This window comes from Trichechus manatus, unplaced genomic scaffold, assembly GCF_000243295.1.
Source record: "Trichechus manatus latirostris isolate Lorelei unplaced genomic scaffold, TriManLat1.0 scaffold00244, whole genome shotgun sequence".
Taxonomy (NCBI): domain Eukaryota; kingdom Metazoa; phylum Chordata; class Mammalia; order Sirenia; family Trichechidae; genus Trichechus; species Trichechus manatus.
Window position 1 is genome coordinate 687801 of NW_004444180.1, and position 16304 is coordinate 704104.

Sequence of the window (16304 nt, forward strand, 5' to 3'; positions counted from 1 at the left end):
AGCGACACACATTCAGAGCGGTGCAGTTGGCCGCCATCTTTGAGCGGGCCACCAGTGTTTCTGACGGCTAAGACAGCTGGTTGCCATGTAACATGTACACTGCCCTTGTTTTCTAAGAGGGAGATTCAGTTTCCAGCAGGCCTTAGACCTGTAATTTTTCCCATTCCGGTTATTGTTCAGGTTCACCCAAATTTTGAAAACTCAGGTCTGTTCCAGTTTTGCTTCCTCAGCCATGGCTGAACTGGGAAGCACAAGTTTGAAGCCCTGACACAAACATACATTTGTGGACACACCGAAAGCACTGTGAAGGGCACTCACACCATGAATGGGGTCACCTCTGACTGTAAAGAACGCGGACAGGAAGCATGAACGTAAATCTGAACAAATACTGACTGTAAACAACACTCATATCTAATTTGTGGGGCTTAAAAAACAAGGTAGAACTACAATAACGGACAAAAGATCAACAAACAAGTCAGGGGTTAGCAGGAGGATCTAAAGTGTTCTGAGATCCTCCCCGCGTGTGTGAGGTGGGTGAAGACACAGACTGGCGTGAGAGTTTTTGAGCTAGGTGTACGTGCAAGAAGCTTGCAGGACCACTAGGACAAGTGGAGTGTGTAATTGCCAGAGCAGCGGGGTGGAAATAAACAAGGAGGCGAAGAACCGCCCACCAAAAGACAATAAGCACAGAATAAAACAGACGCAGAGGAGAAGTACAAAATAAGATGATAAATAGAAACCCAGTATGTAAGCAATCTGAAACATAAATCCTCTAGACTCTCAGGTGAAAAGACTAAAAGCTGTCAGAGCAGATTAAAAAACAAAAGGCAGCAATAAATTGGTAATGAGACACCTAAACCTAAAGATAGGGACAGTTTGAAAATAAAAGGATACAACGAGACACACCAGGCAAATAACTAACGAGAGAAAGGTGGCAGAACTGTATCCGACAAACTAGAACTTGAGGCAAAAGCCGTTACTAGAGAAAAAGAGAGGCCGCTGTGCAAGGACCGGGCATCTTCTACCAGAAGACGGGATGGCTCTAGATGCGCACGCCAATTAACGTTGCTTCAAGTTACTTAAACCAAAAGCTGACAAATCCACCACTAGACCAGGAGATGTTAACTACCTGTGTGGAACGAAGAACTGGACTTGGCCTTTTGTCTCTGGTTTCTGAAAATGTTGTTGTTGTTAGGTGCCGTCAAGTCAGTTCCGACTCATAGCGACCCCATGTACAACAGCACTGCCCAGCCCTGAGCCAACCTCACAATCGTTGTTATACTTGAGTCCATTGTTGCAGCCACCGTGTCAATCCATCTCACTGAGGGTCTTCCTCTTTTTCACTAACCCTCTACTCTACCAAGTATGATGTCCTTGTCCACGGACTGGTCCCGCCTGATAACGTGTTCAAAGTATGTGAGACAAAGTCTCACTATCCTGCCTCTAAGGAGAATTCTGGCTGTACTTCTTCCAAGACAGATATGTTTGTTCTTCTAGCAATCCATTGTATATTCAATATTCTTCACCAACACCGTAATTCAAAGGCATTAATTCTTTGGTCTTCCTTATTCATTGCCTAGCTTTCACATTGATATGAGGCAATTGTAAACACCATGGCTTGGGTCAGACACACCTTAGTCCTTACAGTGACATCTTTGCTTTTCAACACTTCAAAGAGGTCTTTTGCAGCAGATTTGCCCGATGCAATGAGCCCACTGATTTCCTGACTGCTGTTTCCATGGGCGTTGATTGCCCTTGGAGTTCTCAAGCAATGAAGGTACCTTTGTTTTCCACAACAGCCAAACACTGAAAGGCGCAAATGAGTTGGCAGTACTCCACCCTACCCTGGCAAAAGACTCAGAAAGGGACATGATGCGTTCAATCACGTATATTCATTGAGTCGTACATATGCATTGGGACCCAATGACTACAGAACCCTGGACCTTGGAGCTTTCTCTCTTTGGGGCCTCCTGGAGGGGTGAGAACATCCATGCACAGGACAGGGTGGGGATAATGGACATCCTATGTAGGGAACTCTCCCAGATATTGCCAGATGCATCTCTCCACTTGTATCCTCTCTGGTTATAATAAATGGGTAACTGTAAGTACAGGTAATAGTTTCCATGAGTTTTGTGAGCTGTTACAGAGAATTAACAAACTCACACGGCACAATGAGACTCTGACTTACCTTGTGGTGGCTAATTCAGAGGGCTGCACACGCAGTCAGTGACGAAGGACAAAGTCCTAGCTTGTGACTCTGCCCCAGGGGGGTAGAGGGGGAGGGGGCTGGCCTGTATGAAGTGCAGGGAGTTGTTCAGACTCTTGAGCCTAGGCTGGTACCTGATGACCTGCCCTGGGTGGCCAGGGATATTCTGACTTGGCTCAGGGTGGATGGGGATGAAGTCTGACCTAACTCTGGGTGGCAAGGGTGAGAGAGGAAGTGCCACGGAAGTGGCTGGCGATGAAGAACAGAGATGTGAGAAGGTGAGTCACGGATCCACTTCCAGCTGGGAACTGGATTCATGGTGATCCTTGCTACGCAGTTAGTGATAAAGGTCAGGTTTGCCCACCTTGCCCCTTTAGCAGGGCACTTGGAGGCACACCACCTCCCTCAGTAACTGACAGGCCAAGAGAAAAAAATCATTAGGGATCCAGATGATTCACACACCAGCATCAACAATCTTGATCTAACAGACAGAAACTAGTACCCAACTGCAGCAGAAGACACACTCTTCTCAAGAGCCCATGAAACATTCATGAACAACAACCATCTGTAAGACCAGAGAGCGAGTCTCAACGAATTTCAAACAACTGGTATCCTACAGATGACATTTGGTGACCGCAAAGTAATTAAATCAGAAATTAACGAAAAAAATAACTGAAAGCAAAACAAAAACCTGGAAATTTAAACATGTTAAAACACACTCCTAAATAAAACTCCTGGAGCAGAGAAAAAAACCATGATAGAAATTAGAAAATTATAACGGAATAACAATGAAAATATTACGCACCAAAATTCGTGACTAGCTGTGGAAGTGGTACTTTGAGGGCTATTTAGAGCCTCAGAGGCTTCTATAAGAAAAGAAGAAAGGCTAAAATTTTTAAAATTAAGTGTCCAACATGAGGAGTTAGAAAAAAATTTGCCCAAAGAATATAGAGGAAAATAGTATAAAATAAAGAAGAGGAAAACAAAGATACAATAAAGAAAATCAACAGAGTGGGCAGTTCTTTGAAAAGACTAATAAAATCAATGAAACTATGGCAAGAGAGATCAAGAGAAGAGAAAAGCTGCAAGAAAACAGTATTAGGAGTGAAAGGTATATAACTTGAGATGATACAGTAGAGATTAAAAAAATAACAATACACTAAAAAAAAACTTAATAAATAGGAACACTTAAGACAAAAGCACAATTCCCAGAAAATTCTAATTAACAGAGCTGACAGAAGAAATAGAAAACTGATTTTTCTATAACCATTACAGCAATCAAATGAGTCATTTCAAAGAAAACACCAAACCTAGGAGGTTTTGCTAACGAGTTCTACCGAACACTCAAGGCAAAGGTCACTCCAACCTTACACAAACTACTACAGAAAAGGGGAAAACAAAGAACACTCCTCAACCTGTCTGAAACTAGTATAACCTTGATACCAATACCAGATAAGAACAATAAAAGAACGGAAAATAACAGGCCAATCTCACTCATGAATACAGATGTAAAAATTTTCAGAAAATATTGCCAAACCAATCCCACAACATACTAACATACATACTACACACACACACACACACACACACACACACACAGAATGAGGAGCCCTGGTGGTGCAGTGGTTAAGCTCTTGGCTGCTAAAAAAAAAGGTTGGTGGTTTGAACCCACCAGCCACTCCAGGAGAAAGATGTGGCAATCTGCTTCTGTAAAGATTACAGCCTTGAAACCCTACGGGGCAGTTCTACTCGTTCTACAGGGTCAGTACGAGTTGGAATCAACTTGACAGCAACAGGTTTTTTTTTCTTTCTCCGTATACATATATACACATATATATACATACATATGTGTGTGTGTACATACATATACACGTATGTATATCATGGCCAGGTTGGTTTTATTTCATGAATGCAAGGAGGATTTGCCATTAGAAAAATCTATCGATGCAATTAACTTCATTACTAGATGAGAGAACAAAAGTCATATGATCCTGTCAATAGCTGATGAAAACACGTTCAACAATATTCAACACCCATCATCACTGGTGATTGTCCTAGTTATCCAGCTTAGCTGCTGTAACAGAAATACCGCGAGTGAGTGGCTCTAACAAACAGAAGTTTATTTTCTCACACTTTAGGAGGCTGAACTCTTTGCCATCAAGTCGATTCCGACTAATGGTGACCCCACGAGACAGAGCAGAACTGTCCCATCGGGTTTCCAAGGCTGTAATCTTTATGGAAGTAGACTGCCACATCTTTCACCCAGTGGAGTGTCTGGTGGGTTTGAACCACTGAACTTTCGGTTAACAGCCAAGCACTTGACCGCTGCGCCATCAAGGCTCTGCTTTAGGAGGCTAGAAGTCTGATTCAGGGTTCCAGCTCTAGGGAAAGGCTTTCTCTGTCGGCTCTGTAGGAGGGACTTTCTGCTCCTGGGTGATCTTCATGTGGTTTGGCGTCTCTCTTCCCCCATCTGTTTTGCTTGCTTGTTTAATCTCTTTTATATCAAAAAGGAGACTGACTCAAGACACATCCTACACTAATCCTGCCTCATTAACATAACAAAGACAACCCTTGCCAAATGAGATTACAACCACAGGCACAGAGGTTAGGAATCATAACACTATTTTGTTTTTTGGATTATTTATGTGATTTTTTTTAAACTGTAATTCAGACGAAGGTTTACAGAGCAAATTAGTTTCTCATTAAACAATACACATATTGTTTTGTGACACTGGTTGCCAACCCCACAACATGTCAACACTCTCCCCTCCTTGACCTGGGGTTCCCCATTACCAGCTTTACTGTCCTCTCCTGCCTTCTTGTCCTTGCCCCTGGGCTGGTGTGCCCATTTAGTCTCGTTTTGTTTTATGGGCTTATCTAATCTTTGGCTGAAGGGTGAACCTCAGGAGTGACTTCAGTACTGAGTTAAACTGGTGTCTGTCGGTACAACACATTTTGGGTGGACACAATTCAATCCATAACAGTGATGATTACAAGAAAACTGTATGGATTGAACTGTATCCCCCAAAATATGTGTTGTAAATCCTAACCCTTATACCTGTGGATATAATCCCATTTGAGTATGGGTTTTCTTTGTTAGGTTAACGGGGCAGTATTAGTGTACGGTATATCTTAAGTCAATCTCTTTTGAGATATAAAAGAGCAGATTAAGCAAGCAAGCAGGCACAGATGGGGGAAGACAGACGCCATGCCACATGAGATCTACAAGGAACCAAGAAACAGAAGCTGAAAAGGGACAAGGTCCTTCTCCCACAGTCAAGAGACAGAAAGCTTTCCGCTAGAGCCAAACCAAAAAACAAACCTGTTGCCGTCGAGTCGATTCCGACTCACGGGGACCCTTCAGGACAGAGCAGAACTGCCCCCTAGATTTTCCAAGCAGCATCTGGTGGATTCGAACTGCCGGCCTTTTGGTTAGCAGCCGTAGCACTTAACCACTATGCCACCAGGGTTTCCTCCCGCAGAGCAGGTACCCTGAATTTGGACTTCTAGCCTTCTAAAGTGTGAAAGAATAAATTTTCGTTTGTTAAAGCCACCCACTTGTGGTATTTCTGTCATAGCAGCGCTAGATACCAAGACAAAAACTTTTACAAAATGAGGAAAGGAGAGAACTGCAAGAATGCCTAACAACAAGCCCACAGCCAACACTGTACAGTACACGGTGGGAAGTGTTAGAGCTTCTCACTTAAAATCAGAAGGCATTCTTAGCTTGTTCCTGTCACCCATTTCTCTCGACCCTATACTTCCCCAACTGCAGGGGGCGCCATACGGTGTGGCTGCCCCTACAGGCCAAGCCTGGGAGGGCAGGAGTCAGGTGGGTCTTGTTCAGGATCTGGCCCATAACCATCAACAAATATTCCCTAAAGGAATAACATTTAACTCTATAAGCTTGGTATTTATTTTGTTTTATAAAGTATAAGATGAATTATTCACTTACCATCACACACTATGTATTATTATTCTTTCTTTCTCCTCATTTGCAGAAATTTATCATGTATTCAATTCTTACAGGCAGATGATCTATTTTTTGAGCCTCTACCATGCATTTTGGCTATCATCAACAAAGCTGCTATCAATATTTATGCACAGTTTTTTTGTGTGAACATTTAAGTTTTCATTTCCCTAGCATAAATACCTAGGTGTGCAATTGCTGGGTTGTAGGATAGCGTGTGTTTGATTTTATAAGAAACTGCCAGGCTGATTTCCAGAGTGGCTGTGCCATTTTGCTTCTCATCAGCAATGAATGAGTGTGCCAGTTGCTCTGCATCCTTGTCAGCACTTAGAACTGTCAGTTTTATTTTAGTCATCTGATAGATATGTTGACTTATGTCATTGTAGCTTTAATTTACATTTCCCTAATGACTAATGATGTTGAGCATCTTTTCAGGGTCTTATTTGCCATCCATGTATCATTTTTGGTGAAGTGTCTGTTTGGGGCTTTTGCCCATTTTGTAATTTGGTTGTTTCTTTACTTACTTTTGAGTTCAGAGGGTTCTTTATATATTCTGGATACAAGCCTTTTTTTAGATCTGTGATTTGCAAACGTTTTCTCCCAGTCAGTGAATTGCCTTTTCATTTTCTTAACGGAGTTTTTTTTACAAAGCAGACGTTTTTTTATTTTGGCTACCAGCATTTTTACTAGGATGTGCCTGGGTGTAGATCTCTTTGCATTTATCCTAATGGAAATTCATGGAGCATCTTAGACGTGTAATGTTTTTCATCAAATTTGGGAAGTTTTCAGCTATTCTTTCTTGGAATACTTTTTCTTTCTCTCTCTCCTCCCCTTAGGTACTCCATTATGCATATGTTGGTGAGCTGAACGATGCCCACATTTCTCTGAGGCTCTGGTTCATTGTTCTTTGTTTTTCTGTCCTCTATTCTTTGGCTTTCATAAACAGTCTCTATCAATCTACCTTCTACTCTGCTGATTCTTTCATCTGCCAGTTCAAATCTACTGTTGAGCTTCTCTAGTGAAATTTTCGTTTCAGTTACTGTATTTTTTAACTCCAGAATTTCCATTTGGTTATTTTTCATAATTTCTATCTCTCGATTGATATTCTGTCTTGGATGACACATTGCCATCACATCTTCCTTTAACTCTTTGAGTGTGGTTTCCTTTAGCTCTTTGACCATGCTTATAATGGTCGATTTGAAGTCTTTGTTAAATCCAACATCTGGGCCATCACATAGGCAGTTGCTGTTGCCTGTTTTTCTCCCTCTTCTTGTTTTTGTTGATGTTTTCTTGTTCATTTGTTCAGTAACTTAGCTGGACTATTTTAGTGAAGGTACTGGGTGAGGTCAGTAGCATCTGGTCTCTCAACCTGTCTCTTCCAGTGTGCATGAAATCCTTAACAACTTCAATATTTTCTCCATTTATCATGATGTTGCTTCTCGGTCTAGTTGTGAGGATTTCTGTTTTCTTTATGTTGAGGTGTAATCCATACTAAAGGGTGTAGTCTCTGATCTTCATCAGTAAGTGCTCCAAGCTCTTACTTTCGGCAAGCAAGGCTGTCTTATCTGCATAATACAGGTTGTTAATGAGTCTTCCTCCAATCCTGACACCATGTTCTTCTTCATACAGTCCAGCTTCTTGGATTATTTGCTCAGCACACAGATTAAGTATGGTAAAAGGATGCAACCTGATGCATACCTTTTCTTATTTTAAACCATGCAGTATCTCCTCGTTCCGTCTGAACGACTGCCTCTTGGTCTATGTACAGGTTCCTCATGAGCACAATTAAAGTGTTCTGGAATCCCCATTCTTTGAAATGTTATCCATAATTTGTTATGATTCACACAGTCAAATGTCTTTATATAGTCAATAAAACACAGGTAAACATCTTTCTGGTAGTCTCTGCTTTCAGCCAAGATTCATCTGACATTAGCAATGACATCCCTTGTTCCACATCCTCTTCTGAATCCAGTTTGAATTTCCAGTAAGTTCCCTGTCAATGTACTGCTGCAATCGTTTTTGAATTATTTTCAGCATAATTTTACTTGCATGGGATATTAATGATATTGTTCGATAATTTCTGCATTTTGCTGGATCACCTTTCTTTGGAATGGGCATGAATATGGATCTCTTTCAGTCGACTGGCCAGGCAGCTGTCTTCCAATTTTCTTGGCATAGACAAGTAAGCACTTCCAGCATTGCATCTGTTTGCGGAAACATCTCAATTTGCATTCCGTCAATTCCTGGAGCCTTGTTTTTCGTCAATGCCTTCCGTGAAGCTTGGACTTCTTCCTTCAGTACCATCGGTTCTTGATCATATGCTCCCTCCTGAAAGGGTTGAATTCTGACCAATTCTTTTTGGTCCAGTGATTCTGTGTATTCCTTCCATCTTCTTTAGAGCCTTCCTGCATCATTCTATATTTTGCCCATAGAATCCCTCAATATTGTAACTCGAGGCTTGTATTTTCTCTACTATTCTACCTATTTGAGAAATGCCAAGTGTGTTCTTCCCTTTTGGTTTTCTAACTCCAGGTCTTTGCACATGCCATTATAATTCTTTAATTTGTCTTCTTGAGTCACCCTTTGAAATATTCTGTTCAGCTCTTTTACTTCATCATTGCTTCATTTCACTTTAGCTATTCTACGTTCAAGAGTAAGTTTCAGAGTCTCTTCTGACATCCATTTTGGTCCTTTCTTTCTTTTTAATGAACTTTTGCTTTCTTCATGTATGTCGTCTTTGATGCCATTCCACAGCTCGTCTGGTCTTCGGTCATTAGTGTTCAATGCGTCAAATCTATTCTTGAGATGGTCTCTAAATTCAAGCAGGATATACTCAAGGTCATACTTTGGCTCTCGTGGACTTGCTCTAATTTTCTTCAAGTTCAACTTGAACTTGCATATGAGCAATTAATGGTCTGTTCTGCAGTCAGCCCCTGGGCTTGTTCTGACTGATGATATTGAGCTTCTCCACCATCTTTTTCCACACATGTAGTCAATGTGATTCCTATGTATTCCATCTGGCGAGGTCCATGTGTACAGTCGCCGTTTATGTTGTTAAAAAGAGGTATTTGCAATGAATAAGTTGTTGGTCTTGCAAAATTCTATCATGTGATCTCCAACATCGTTTCTATCACCAAGGCCATATTTTCCAACTACAGCATCAAGATGCATTGATAATTACTGGTGATTGGAATGCAAAAGTTGGAGACAAAGTAGCTATGTAGCTAGTCTTAAAATCAGGCAAGGCATTTCCTCTGATTTTTTCTTCTTTTCCAATACTGTTTTGGCTATTTTATTTCCTTTGCCTTACCATACACATTTGAGAATCAGCTTGTCTATATCTACAAAGAATCCTGCTAGGATTCAGATAGGACTTGCATTAAACACAGAGACCAACCGGGCAGAAGTGGTATCTCTACCAGGCTGAGTCTTAATCTACAAGCACAGTGTGCCTCTCTGTTTACTTGGTCTTCTCTGGTTTCTTCCATCAGCATTTTCTAGTTTTCAGCATACATATCCTTTACACGTTTTGTTAGATTAACATCTAAGTATTTTATTGTTTTGAAGCAATTATCAATGGTACATCCATGCAGTCTAAACTTCCTAATGATATAAATCCCCTTATTGTTCTCTCTCCCACGATATTTCTGAGTCTCACCTATCAGTCATTCCAGATGTTTTCACAAAAATATCCTATTGGTTTTTTCACATTAAATCTATACATGAACTAAATAATTTTAGAAGGTTTAGTTTTTACATCCAAGATCATAGTATGTCTTTCCAGTTGAATTTTCTTTTGTATCTTCTGATAATTAACCAGACAAGTTATCAAGTTAAAATAAGATCTCATTAAGCAGCTATTAATCTTAAAATGTTTTAAAATTATAATATCCAACACTAAAAGGGATTGTAATGAGATTAGTATGTTCACACATTAAAATTATCATAATGCTTTTCAAAATTATACACCAATATATATCAAAATCAATGAAAATGTTCATTCTTTTTGAAGCAGTTAGAAGCTTAGGAAAATATTTCAAGAGATACATGAAAAGCTCTATACGTGAATAAATTTAGTATAGCGTTTTTACGGGAGAATGTTAAAATATGCCAAGTATAACAAAAAACCAAAACCCATTGTTGTAGAGTATATGTTACACCAAAACCAAACCCACTGCCATCCAACTGATTCCGACTCACAGCGACCCTGTAGGACAGAGTAGAACTGCCCCACGGGATTTCCAAGGCTGCAAATGTTTACGGAAGCAGACCACCGTGTCCTTCTCCTGTGGAGCAGCTGGTGGGTTTGAACCGCTGACCTTTCAGTTGGCAGCTGAGAGCTTTAACCACTGTGCCACCAGGGATCCTATAATATATTCTAACCATGATAAAAAGTTTGTGTATTTAGTTTTTGGGTTAAGACGGTGACACTATAGGAGCTTTTTATGACTTAAAACTTCTCCTTTAATGTTCTCTCAGCAGTCATTTGAGGGCTGATCACGTGCACCACCCAAGGCACCAGCTGCCACATTATTGTCTGAATGACAGACAGGTGTGCGAGAAAGCGCAGAGGTGCAAGGACTCCCAGGCGAGCGGGGGGCATGCTGCGGACACAGGGACAACAGCAGCCCTAGGAAGGCGCGAGGAATCAGAGACGCTGAGACGCGGGGCAGGGCTCCTGCAGGCGGCTCTAGGTCCCGCCAAGCACTGGGGCGGCGGTCTGACAACTTACTAAGGTCATGTCGTCGCAGCAGGCAGCGCAGGTGCAGGAGGCAGCATGTGGGTTTAAGATCCCGTCCTGAAATTGGAAAACCAGGACCCATCAGGAGTCAGCCCTTCACCGCGGATCGCTCAGCACTGGGGATGTCAGTGTGTTTCCACCCAGCTGCATTCACTAGATGAACATTTTGAGAAACAAAGAACCCTCATTCCCAGGATGTTCTCTTCCTCACACCTGTCGGAGCCTACCTAAGTCTTTCCTTCTAGGATGCCAAAGGATCCCGCAAGCACTATTTCCTTAGCCACACCCAAGAATTAAACAGGAAATAGTAACTGTAAGTACTATTTCGTATGCGTGAACGGAAAGTTACACGCACTGCTGCGGGAACTGTTAACTTGACTTCTACTCAAACATGTCGCTTGTCCTTATCTTTCTTTTTTACACTGTATTTAAATTCTCCTTCCCCGTGTGTCCTCTGGACAGGGGCAGCTCTAAGGGCTCACACTCACCCGCACTCCCCAGCTCTCAGAACAGTCCTGTGGCAGACACGACCCTCGCCAGCCCACCTGAAGGACCAGGACCTGAGAGTCGGGACGGGAAGGGACGTGCCCCAGGTCCCAGACGCAGCCGATCTGGCTCCAGTCTGCTCCTCGCTGGGGGCTGGCGGCCTCGGAAGGCCCCGGAGGCCTATCCTTCCACCCTCCCCCCATGCCGAGACACTGGGATGCTACCTGAATGAGGCACTGCAGCGGTCTTCCTGCATAGCGGATGCTTCTTTTCCAGTCTTTACTGCTAGCTCTTCCCGCCATGGCTTCAAACTCCGTGGGACTATACCAGTTCTCACCCTGCTTGATGCAACGCCCCCGGCCCCCTGAAACGGCAGGTGCAACAATCAGAATGAAGACTCCCATCATTTCAGAAACTGAGGGCCAGCACGCTTGCTAACACCAGGGTGGTCTTCTCGGGCACCCCTTCACCTCTCCACCTCCTTGTCTGCTCTCCGTCAGGGGTATGGTGACCTCCCCACTCCCATAGCTGAACCCCGACAGGCCACCCGGGACCAACTCTCCACCTTGGATCCACGTGTGAGGACTGTGCTCCCCCCACCTCCTGTCCCACAGCCGCCTCAGACTCAAGCTGGACCCGTAACACCTGCCCCACTTCCAAAACCCCTTGCCCACGAGTGGCCAAGCTGACCAGTCCTCCCTGCCCCTCTCTGCCTCTCCCAGCCCATGGGTCACCTCATGTTGTCAACTCTGTTTCTAAACCATCCTCAAACCCGTGCCTACCCCATCTCTCCCCACAGCCTCACCTCTAGGCCAGAAGTACTGGGCACTACTTCCATCTCTTGTCTTTTTAACTACTTTTACGTACCATTACAGTCCTACTTTGCCCCACATTTCTCGAGGAGATTATAGAAAGGGACAGACCATCGAGTCAAAGGGAGTGGAGGCCCTGTGCTGGCTGTGAAGGCCAACCTGGCGAGCCCTGCACCCTCACCTGAGCCAAGCCCTCACCTGAGCCACACGCCCTCACCTGAGCCAAGCCTGCTCTTGTACAGTGTGCCGCTGATGTTCCGACACCTCACGGGGAGCTCGCTGTCATACACCGAGGGGTCCCAGTTATACTTGGTGCCACCTTTCTCCTGGCCAGGGGCTAGAGGGGTCGGAGGAGACTGAGGACCTTGGACAAAGAGAGCATTTTGAGAATAAGAAACACTGGCTGCATCCACAGCTAAAGAAGTACAATAACCTCAGTCCGAGTCCAATGGTAGGTCCCAACTCAGCCACACTGTTTCCTTCGATTTGGGGCCATGCCTTGGCTCAGCCTGGAAAACTCCATTTTGCCTACCCAAATTCAGTCATACCCATGGATACTCCACGACCACCAAAAGAGTCCTCAGAATAAATCATGCACGCTCGCCAGCGTGCTCTGTCTCAGGAGCTCGGCGGGGACGGTGACATGCTACCTGGGGTGAGCGGAGCTGCCGGCCCCTTCAGCCCAGTGGTCTCGACAATGCTCCCGTCAGTGTGGACGACGATCAGGGTGGCCTTCTCAGTGTTCAGACTATCCCCGATCTGAAGGGCCGTCCTGCCCGACTGTGGAAGAAAGGACACGGCTTTAGAGCTACCTCAAGTGACAGTCCCGGGGGATACGCAGGTTAACTCAATAGGAGGTGGTGCCCACAACAAAATCCTCTTAACTGTTTTTCTCCAAAAAGGAAACGTTTGCCCAAGCATCACACCCCTTTCAAAGTTGTCTCTGAATGACTTAAAAACAGAGTCCACAACAAGACAATATGCAGTCTTCTGCCCCAAGCAACGCGCTCACCGGCACTCATAAAGAAATCTAAAGACCGGACGTGTCCCACAGACAGGCCCCATGAGCAGGAAAACCCTACTTTCTCCCTGAGAGGCTGCTGCAAGGTCTCGGGTCTTAGGGAGGGTTTCTGAGAGACCAGATCGACCCTCAGGGCCACAGCCCAGTCCAGGACTCCCTTCACACGCCCATGTTCCATCAGGAGTTCTTCCACACACCCACCAGGGCCTGGGCCTCAGGGCAGCTCACACACATCCCCACGTGGGCTGAGGGTCTCCGTGACAGCTGCGACTCCCTCAGGCTTGCCCCACTTGCCCTGCGAACCGGCCAGCCTCCCCACCAGTGACACCTCTGGGGTCATCCAGCAAACTTGGGCCCAAAGGCCTCATTTACACAGTCGTGGGGTAGACCAGATGGCCTCCAAGGCCCTGTTCAAATCCAACATTCTGGGGCTCTCTAATGCTTTCATTTAGAATAAAACCAACTGAGGCACAGTGAGAGAACAACTTCTTTTTATATCTTCAAATGTCACCTTCATGTGGGTCCAGAATATGTAAAGATTCTCTACAAATCAACAATAAAAAGATGAATGACCGGCAAATGGCTTCAACAGGCACTTCAGAAAAAAAGATATATGAATGGTCCATACCAAAAGAAAAACCTTTGCCATCAAGTTGATTCCAACTTACAGCAACCTCATAGGACAAAGTAGAACTGCCCCATAGTTTCCAAGGAGCACCTGGTGGATTCAAACCCCTGACCTTTTGGTTAGCAGCCATAGCTCTTAACCACTGCGCCACCACGGTTTTCGAATGACCCATAAGTACATGAAAAGGTGCTTGACATCATTAGTCATAGGGAGATGAAAATTAAAACCATAATGAGATACTACTTCACGCCGACTAGAATGGCTAAAATAAAACCAAATGAATGTTGCAAGTACACGGAGCACCTGGAACTCTTAATCACTGCTGATGAAGGATTGTTGGGCAGTTTCTTACAGTGTTAAGCACACACATACCCTATGACCCACCCATTGCACTCTCAGGAATTAACAAGAAACGAAAACATATGTCTACAGACAGACTTATAATCCTCATAAATCTCATAATCCTCAAAACCTGTAAACAATCCAAATGCCATTAACAGAGAACAGATAAACAAAATGTGGTATATTTTTCAACGGAATATTACTCAGCAATAAAAAGAACCATCTACTGATACACTCATAAACACTGATCTCAAAAACACATTATTCTGAGTGAAAACAAGTTAAACACAAAACAGTTCATACTGTAAGGTTCCATTTATGTAATTTTGAGAATAGACAAAATCCATCTACATTGATACAAGTCAAAAAGTGGCATGAGGGAATTTTCTGGGGAGATGGGTATGTTCTACCTTGTTTATGGTTGTGGTTACACAGGATATACAGCTGTTGAACCTCATCCAACAGAACACTTAAGAATCCGTGGAAGTGAGCAGTTTATTGCAGAGTCGAGAGAAACCATGTGCGCGTGTGCACACACGTGCACGCACACACACACTCACGCACACACCCGCCCAGCACCTGTGCTCACCAAGACAGCATGAGGCTATTATGGACTGGCTTGTGTCCCCCCAAAATACGCATTGGAATCCTAACCCCTGTGAGTCAGAATTGACTCGACAGCAATGGGTTTGGTCTTTTTGGATTTATAACCATGGATGGAGCCCTGGTCGCACAGTGGTTAAGAGCTTGGCTGCTAACCAAAACATCAGCAGTTTGAATCCATCAGCCTCTCCCTGGAAACCCTATGGGGCAGTTCTACTCTGTCCTGTAAGGTCATTATGAGTTGGAATCGACTCAATGGCAACAAGTTTGGTTTTTGGTTTTGTACCTGTGGATGTAATCCAGTTTGGGAACAGGGTTTTCTTTGTTATGTCAACGAGACCATATCGGCATACAGTGAGTCTTACGCCAGTCACTTTTTGAGATATAAAAGAGCAGAGAAGGCACAGAAGGCAGACACAGGGGAGGACAGACACCATCTGAAGACAATGGAGACAGACCCATCCTCAAGCCCAGGAACTCCAGGGACGGCTGCCTAGAGAAGCTGAGACAAGGACCTTCCCCCAAAAGCGACAGACAGAGAGCCTGAAGTCAGCCTCCAGGTCTCCTAACTGCGAGACAGAAGTTTCTGTTCACTGAAGCGCCCCCTTGTGGTGTCCCTGCTGGAGCGGCGTTAGAAGAGCACGACACGGGTGCTTCTCTTCCAGCGCTCACAGCACTACCAACGAGCAGAAACGGCAGAGCCAGACCCCAGACAGGAGCTGACCCGGGGGCCGCAGAGCATCCGACCCCCCTGAAACCCGCTGCCCTTGGGCTGGGCACCCCCATTCTGGGACACCACAAGCCCACCTGGCGATGACAGGAGCGGTGCCATCCTAGCCACACGGCTCGCAGGCCCTTCCGGCTCCTCCACGTGTCTGACCCCACCCGAGAAGCCATGTGTCTGTCACATGCACTTCTCACCAGAAGCCAAGCGATGAAGAGTCTCTGGCTGAATCCAAACCTCTGTCCAGCCTCCAAGTGGCTGCACCTTAGCTGACTGGCCCCTCTAAGCCCAGCAAAGAAAGCTCCAGAGCAGAGAGCCCCTGCTCTGCCACATGCCGTCAGGCCAAACCCTGGCAAGGAGCGGACACATGTGATTTCACACCACCTTCCAGGTCTCTCCAGGGAGACCAGGACCCACCACCCTGAGTCGGTGCTAAGAAGCCACGGGGTTAAGCCCTCGGGTGCACCTTACCAGAACGTGTCCTGAGATCGATGCTGCATTCGCCACTGACGTAGTGAAGACGTTGTCTGCAGAAGCACCCACGTTGGCCACCGTCACCGTGGTCACCTCTGCAACAGAACGCATCCAACTCAGCGCGTGACAGAAGCCAGCAGACGGCCGCACCAGCAGCCACGAGGAGCAAAGCATCGGCCACCAGGCTGTGGGCCTTCAACCACAGAGACTGCGGCACTCTTACCAGCAACAGCAGTCACCTTCTGCACTGAAATCCAAGCAATCTACGCTTCCCAGAGGAGGACAAGACTCTCTGAA

The 16304-nt window shown here is 44.9% G+C and overlaps 1 protein-coding gene across 2 annotated transcripts in view; it reads right to left on the bottom strand.

Moving 5' to 3' along the window:
* Positions 1-16304, bottom strand: part of DEAF1 (DEAF1 transcription factor) — a 50584-nt gene that overhangs the window by 31393 nt on the left and 2887 nt on the right. Inside the window, exons 2-6 of one of the 2 annotated variants that reach the window (XM_023724380.1) lie at positions 16005-16102; positions 12866-12995; positions 12433-12579; positions 11628-11767; positions 10909-10974 (exon numbers count right to left, since the gene is read on the bottom strand). In XM_023724380.1, coding sequence (XP_023580148.1) covers positions 10909-10974; positions 11628-11767; positions 12433-12579; positions 12866-12995; positions 16005-16102 — 581 coding nt within the window. The remainder of the gene's footprint in view (positions 1-10908; positions 10975-11627; positions 11768-12432; positions 12580-12865; positions 12996-16004; positions 16103-16304) is intronic. The other variant, XM_012559412.2, reaches the window with a different exon arrangement.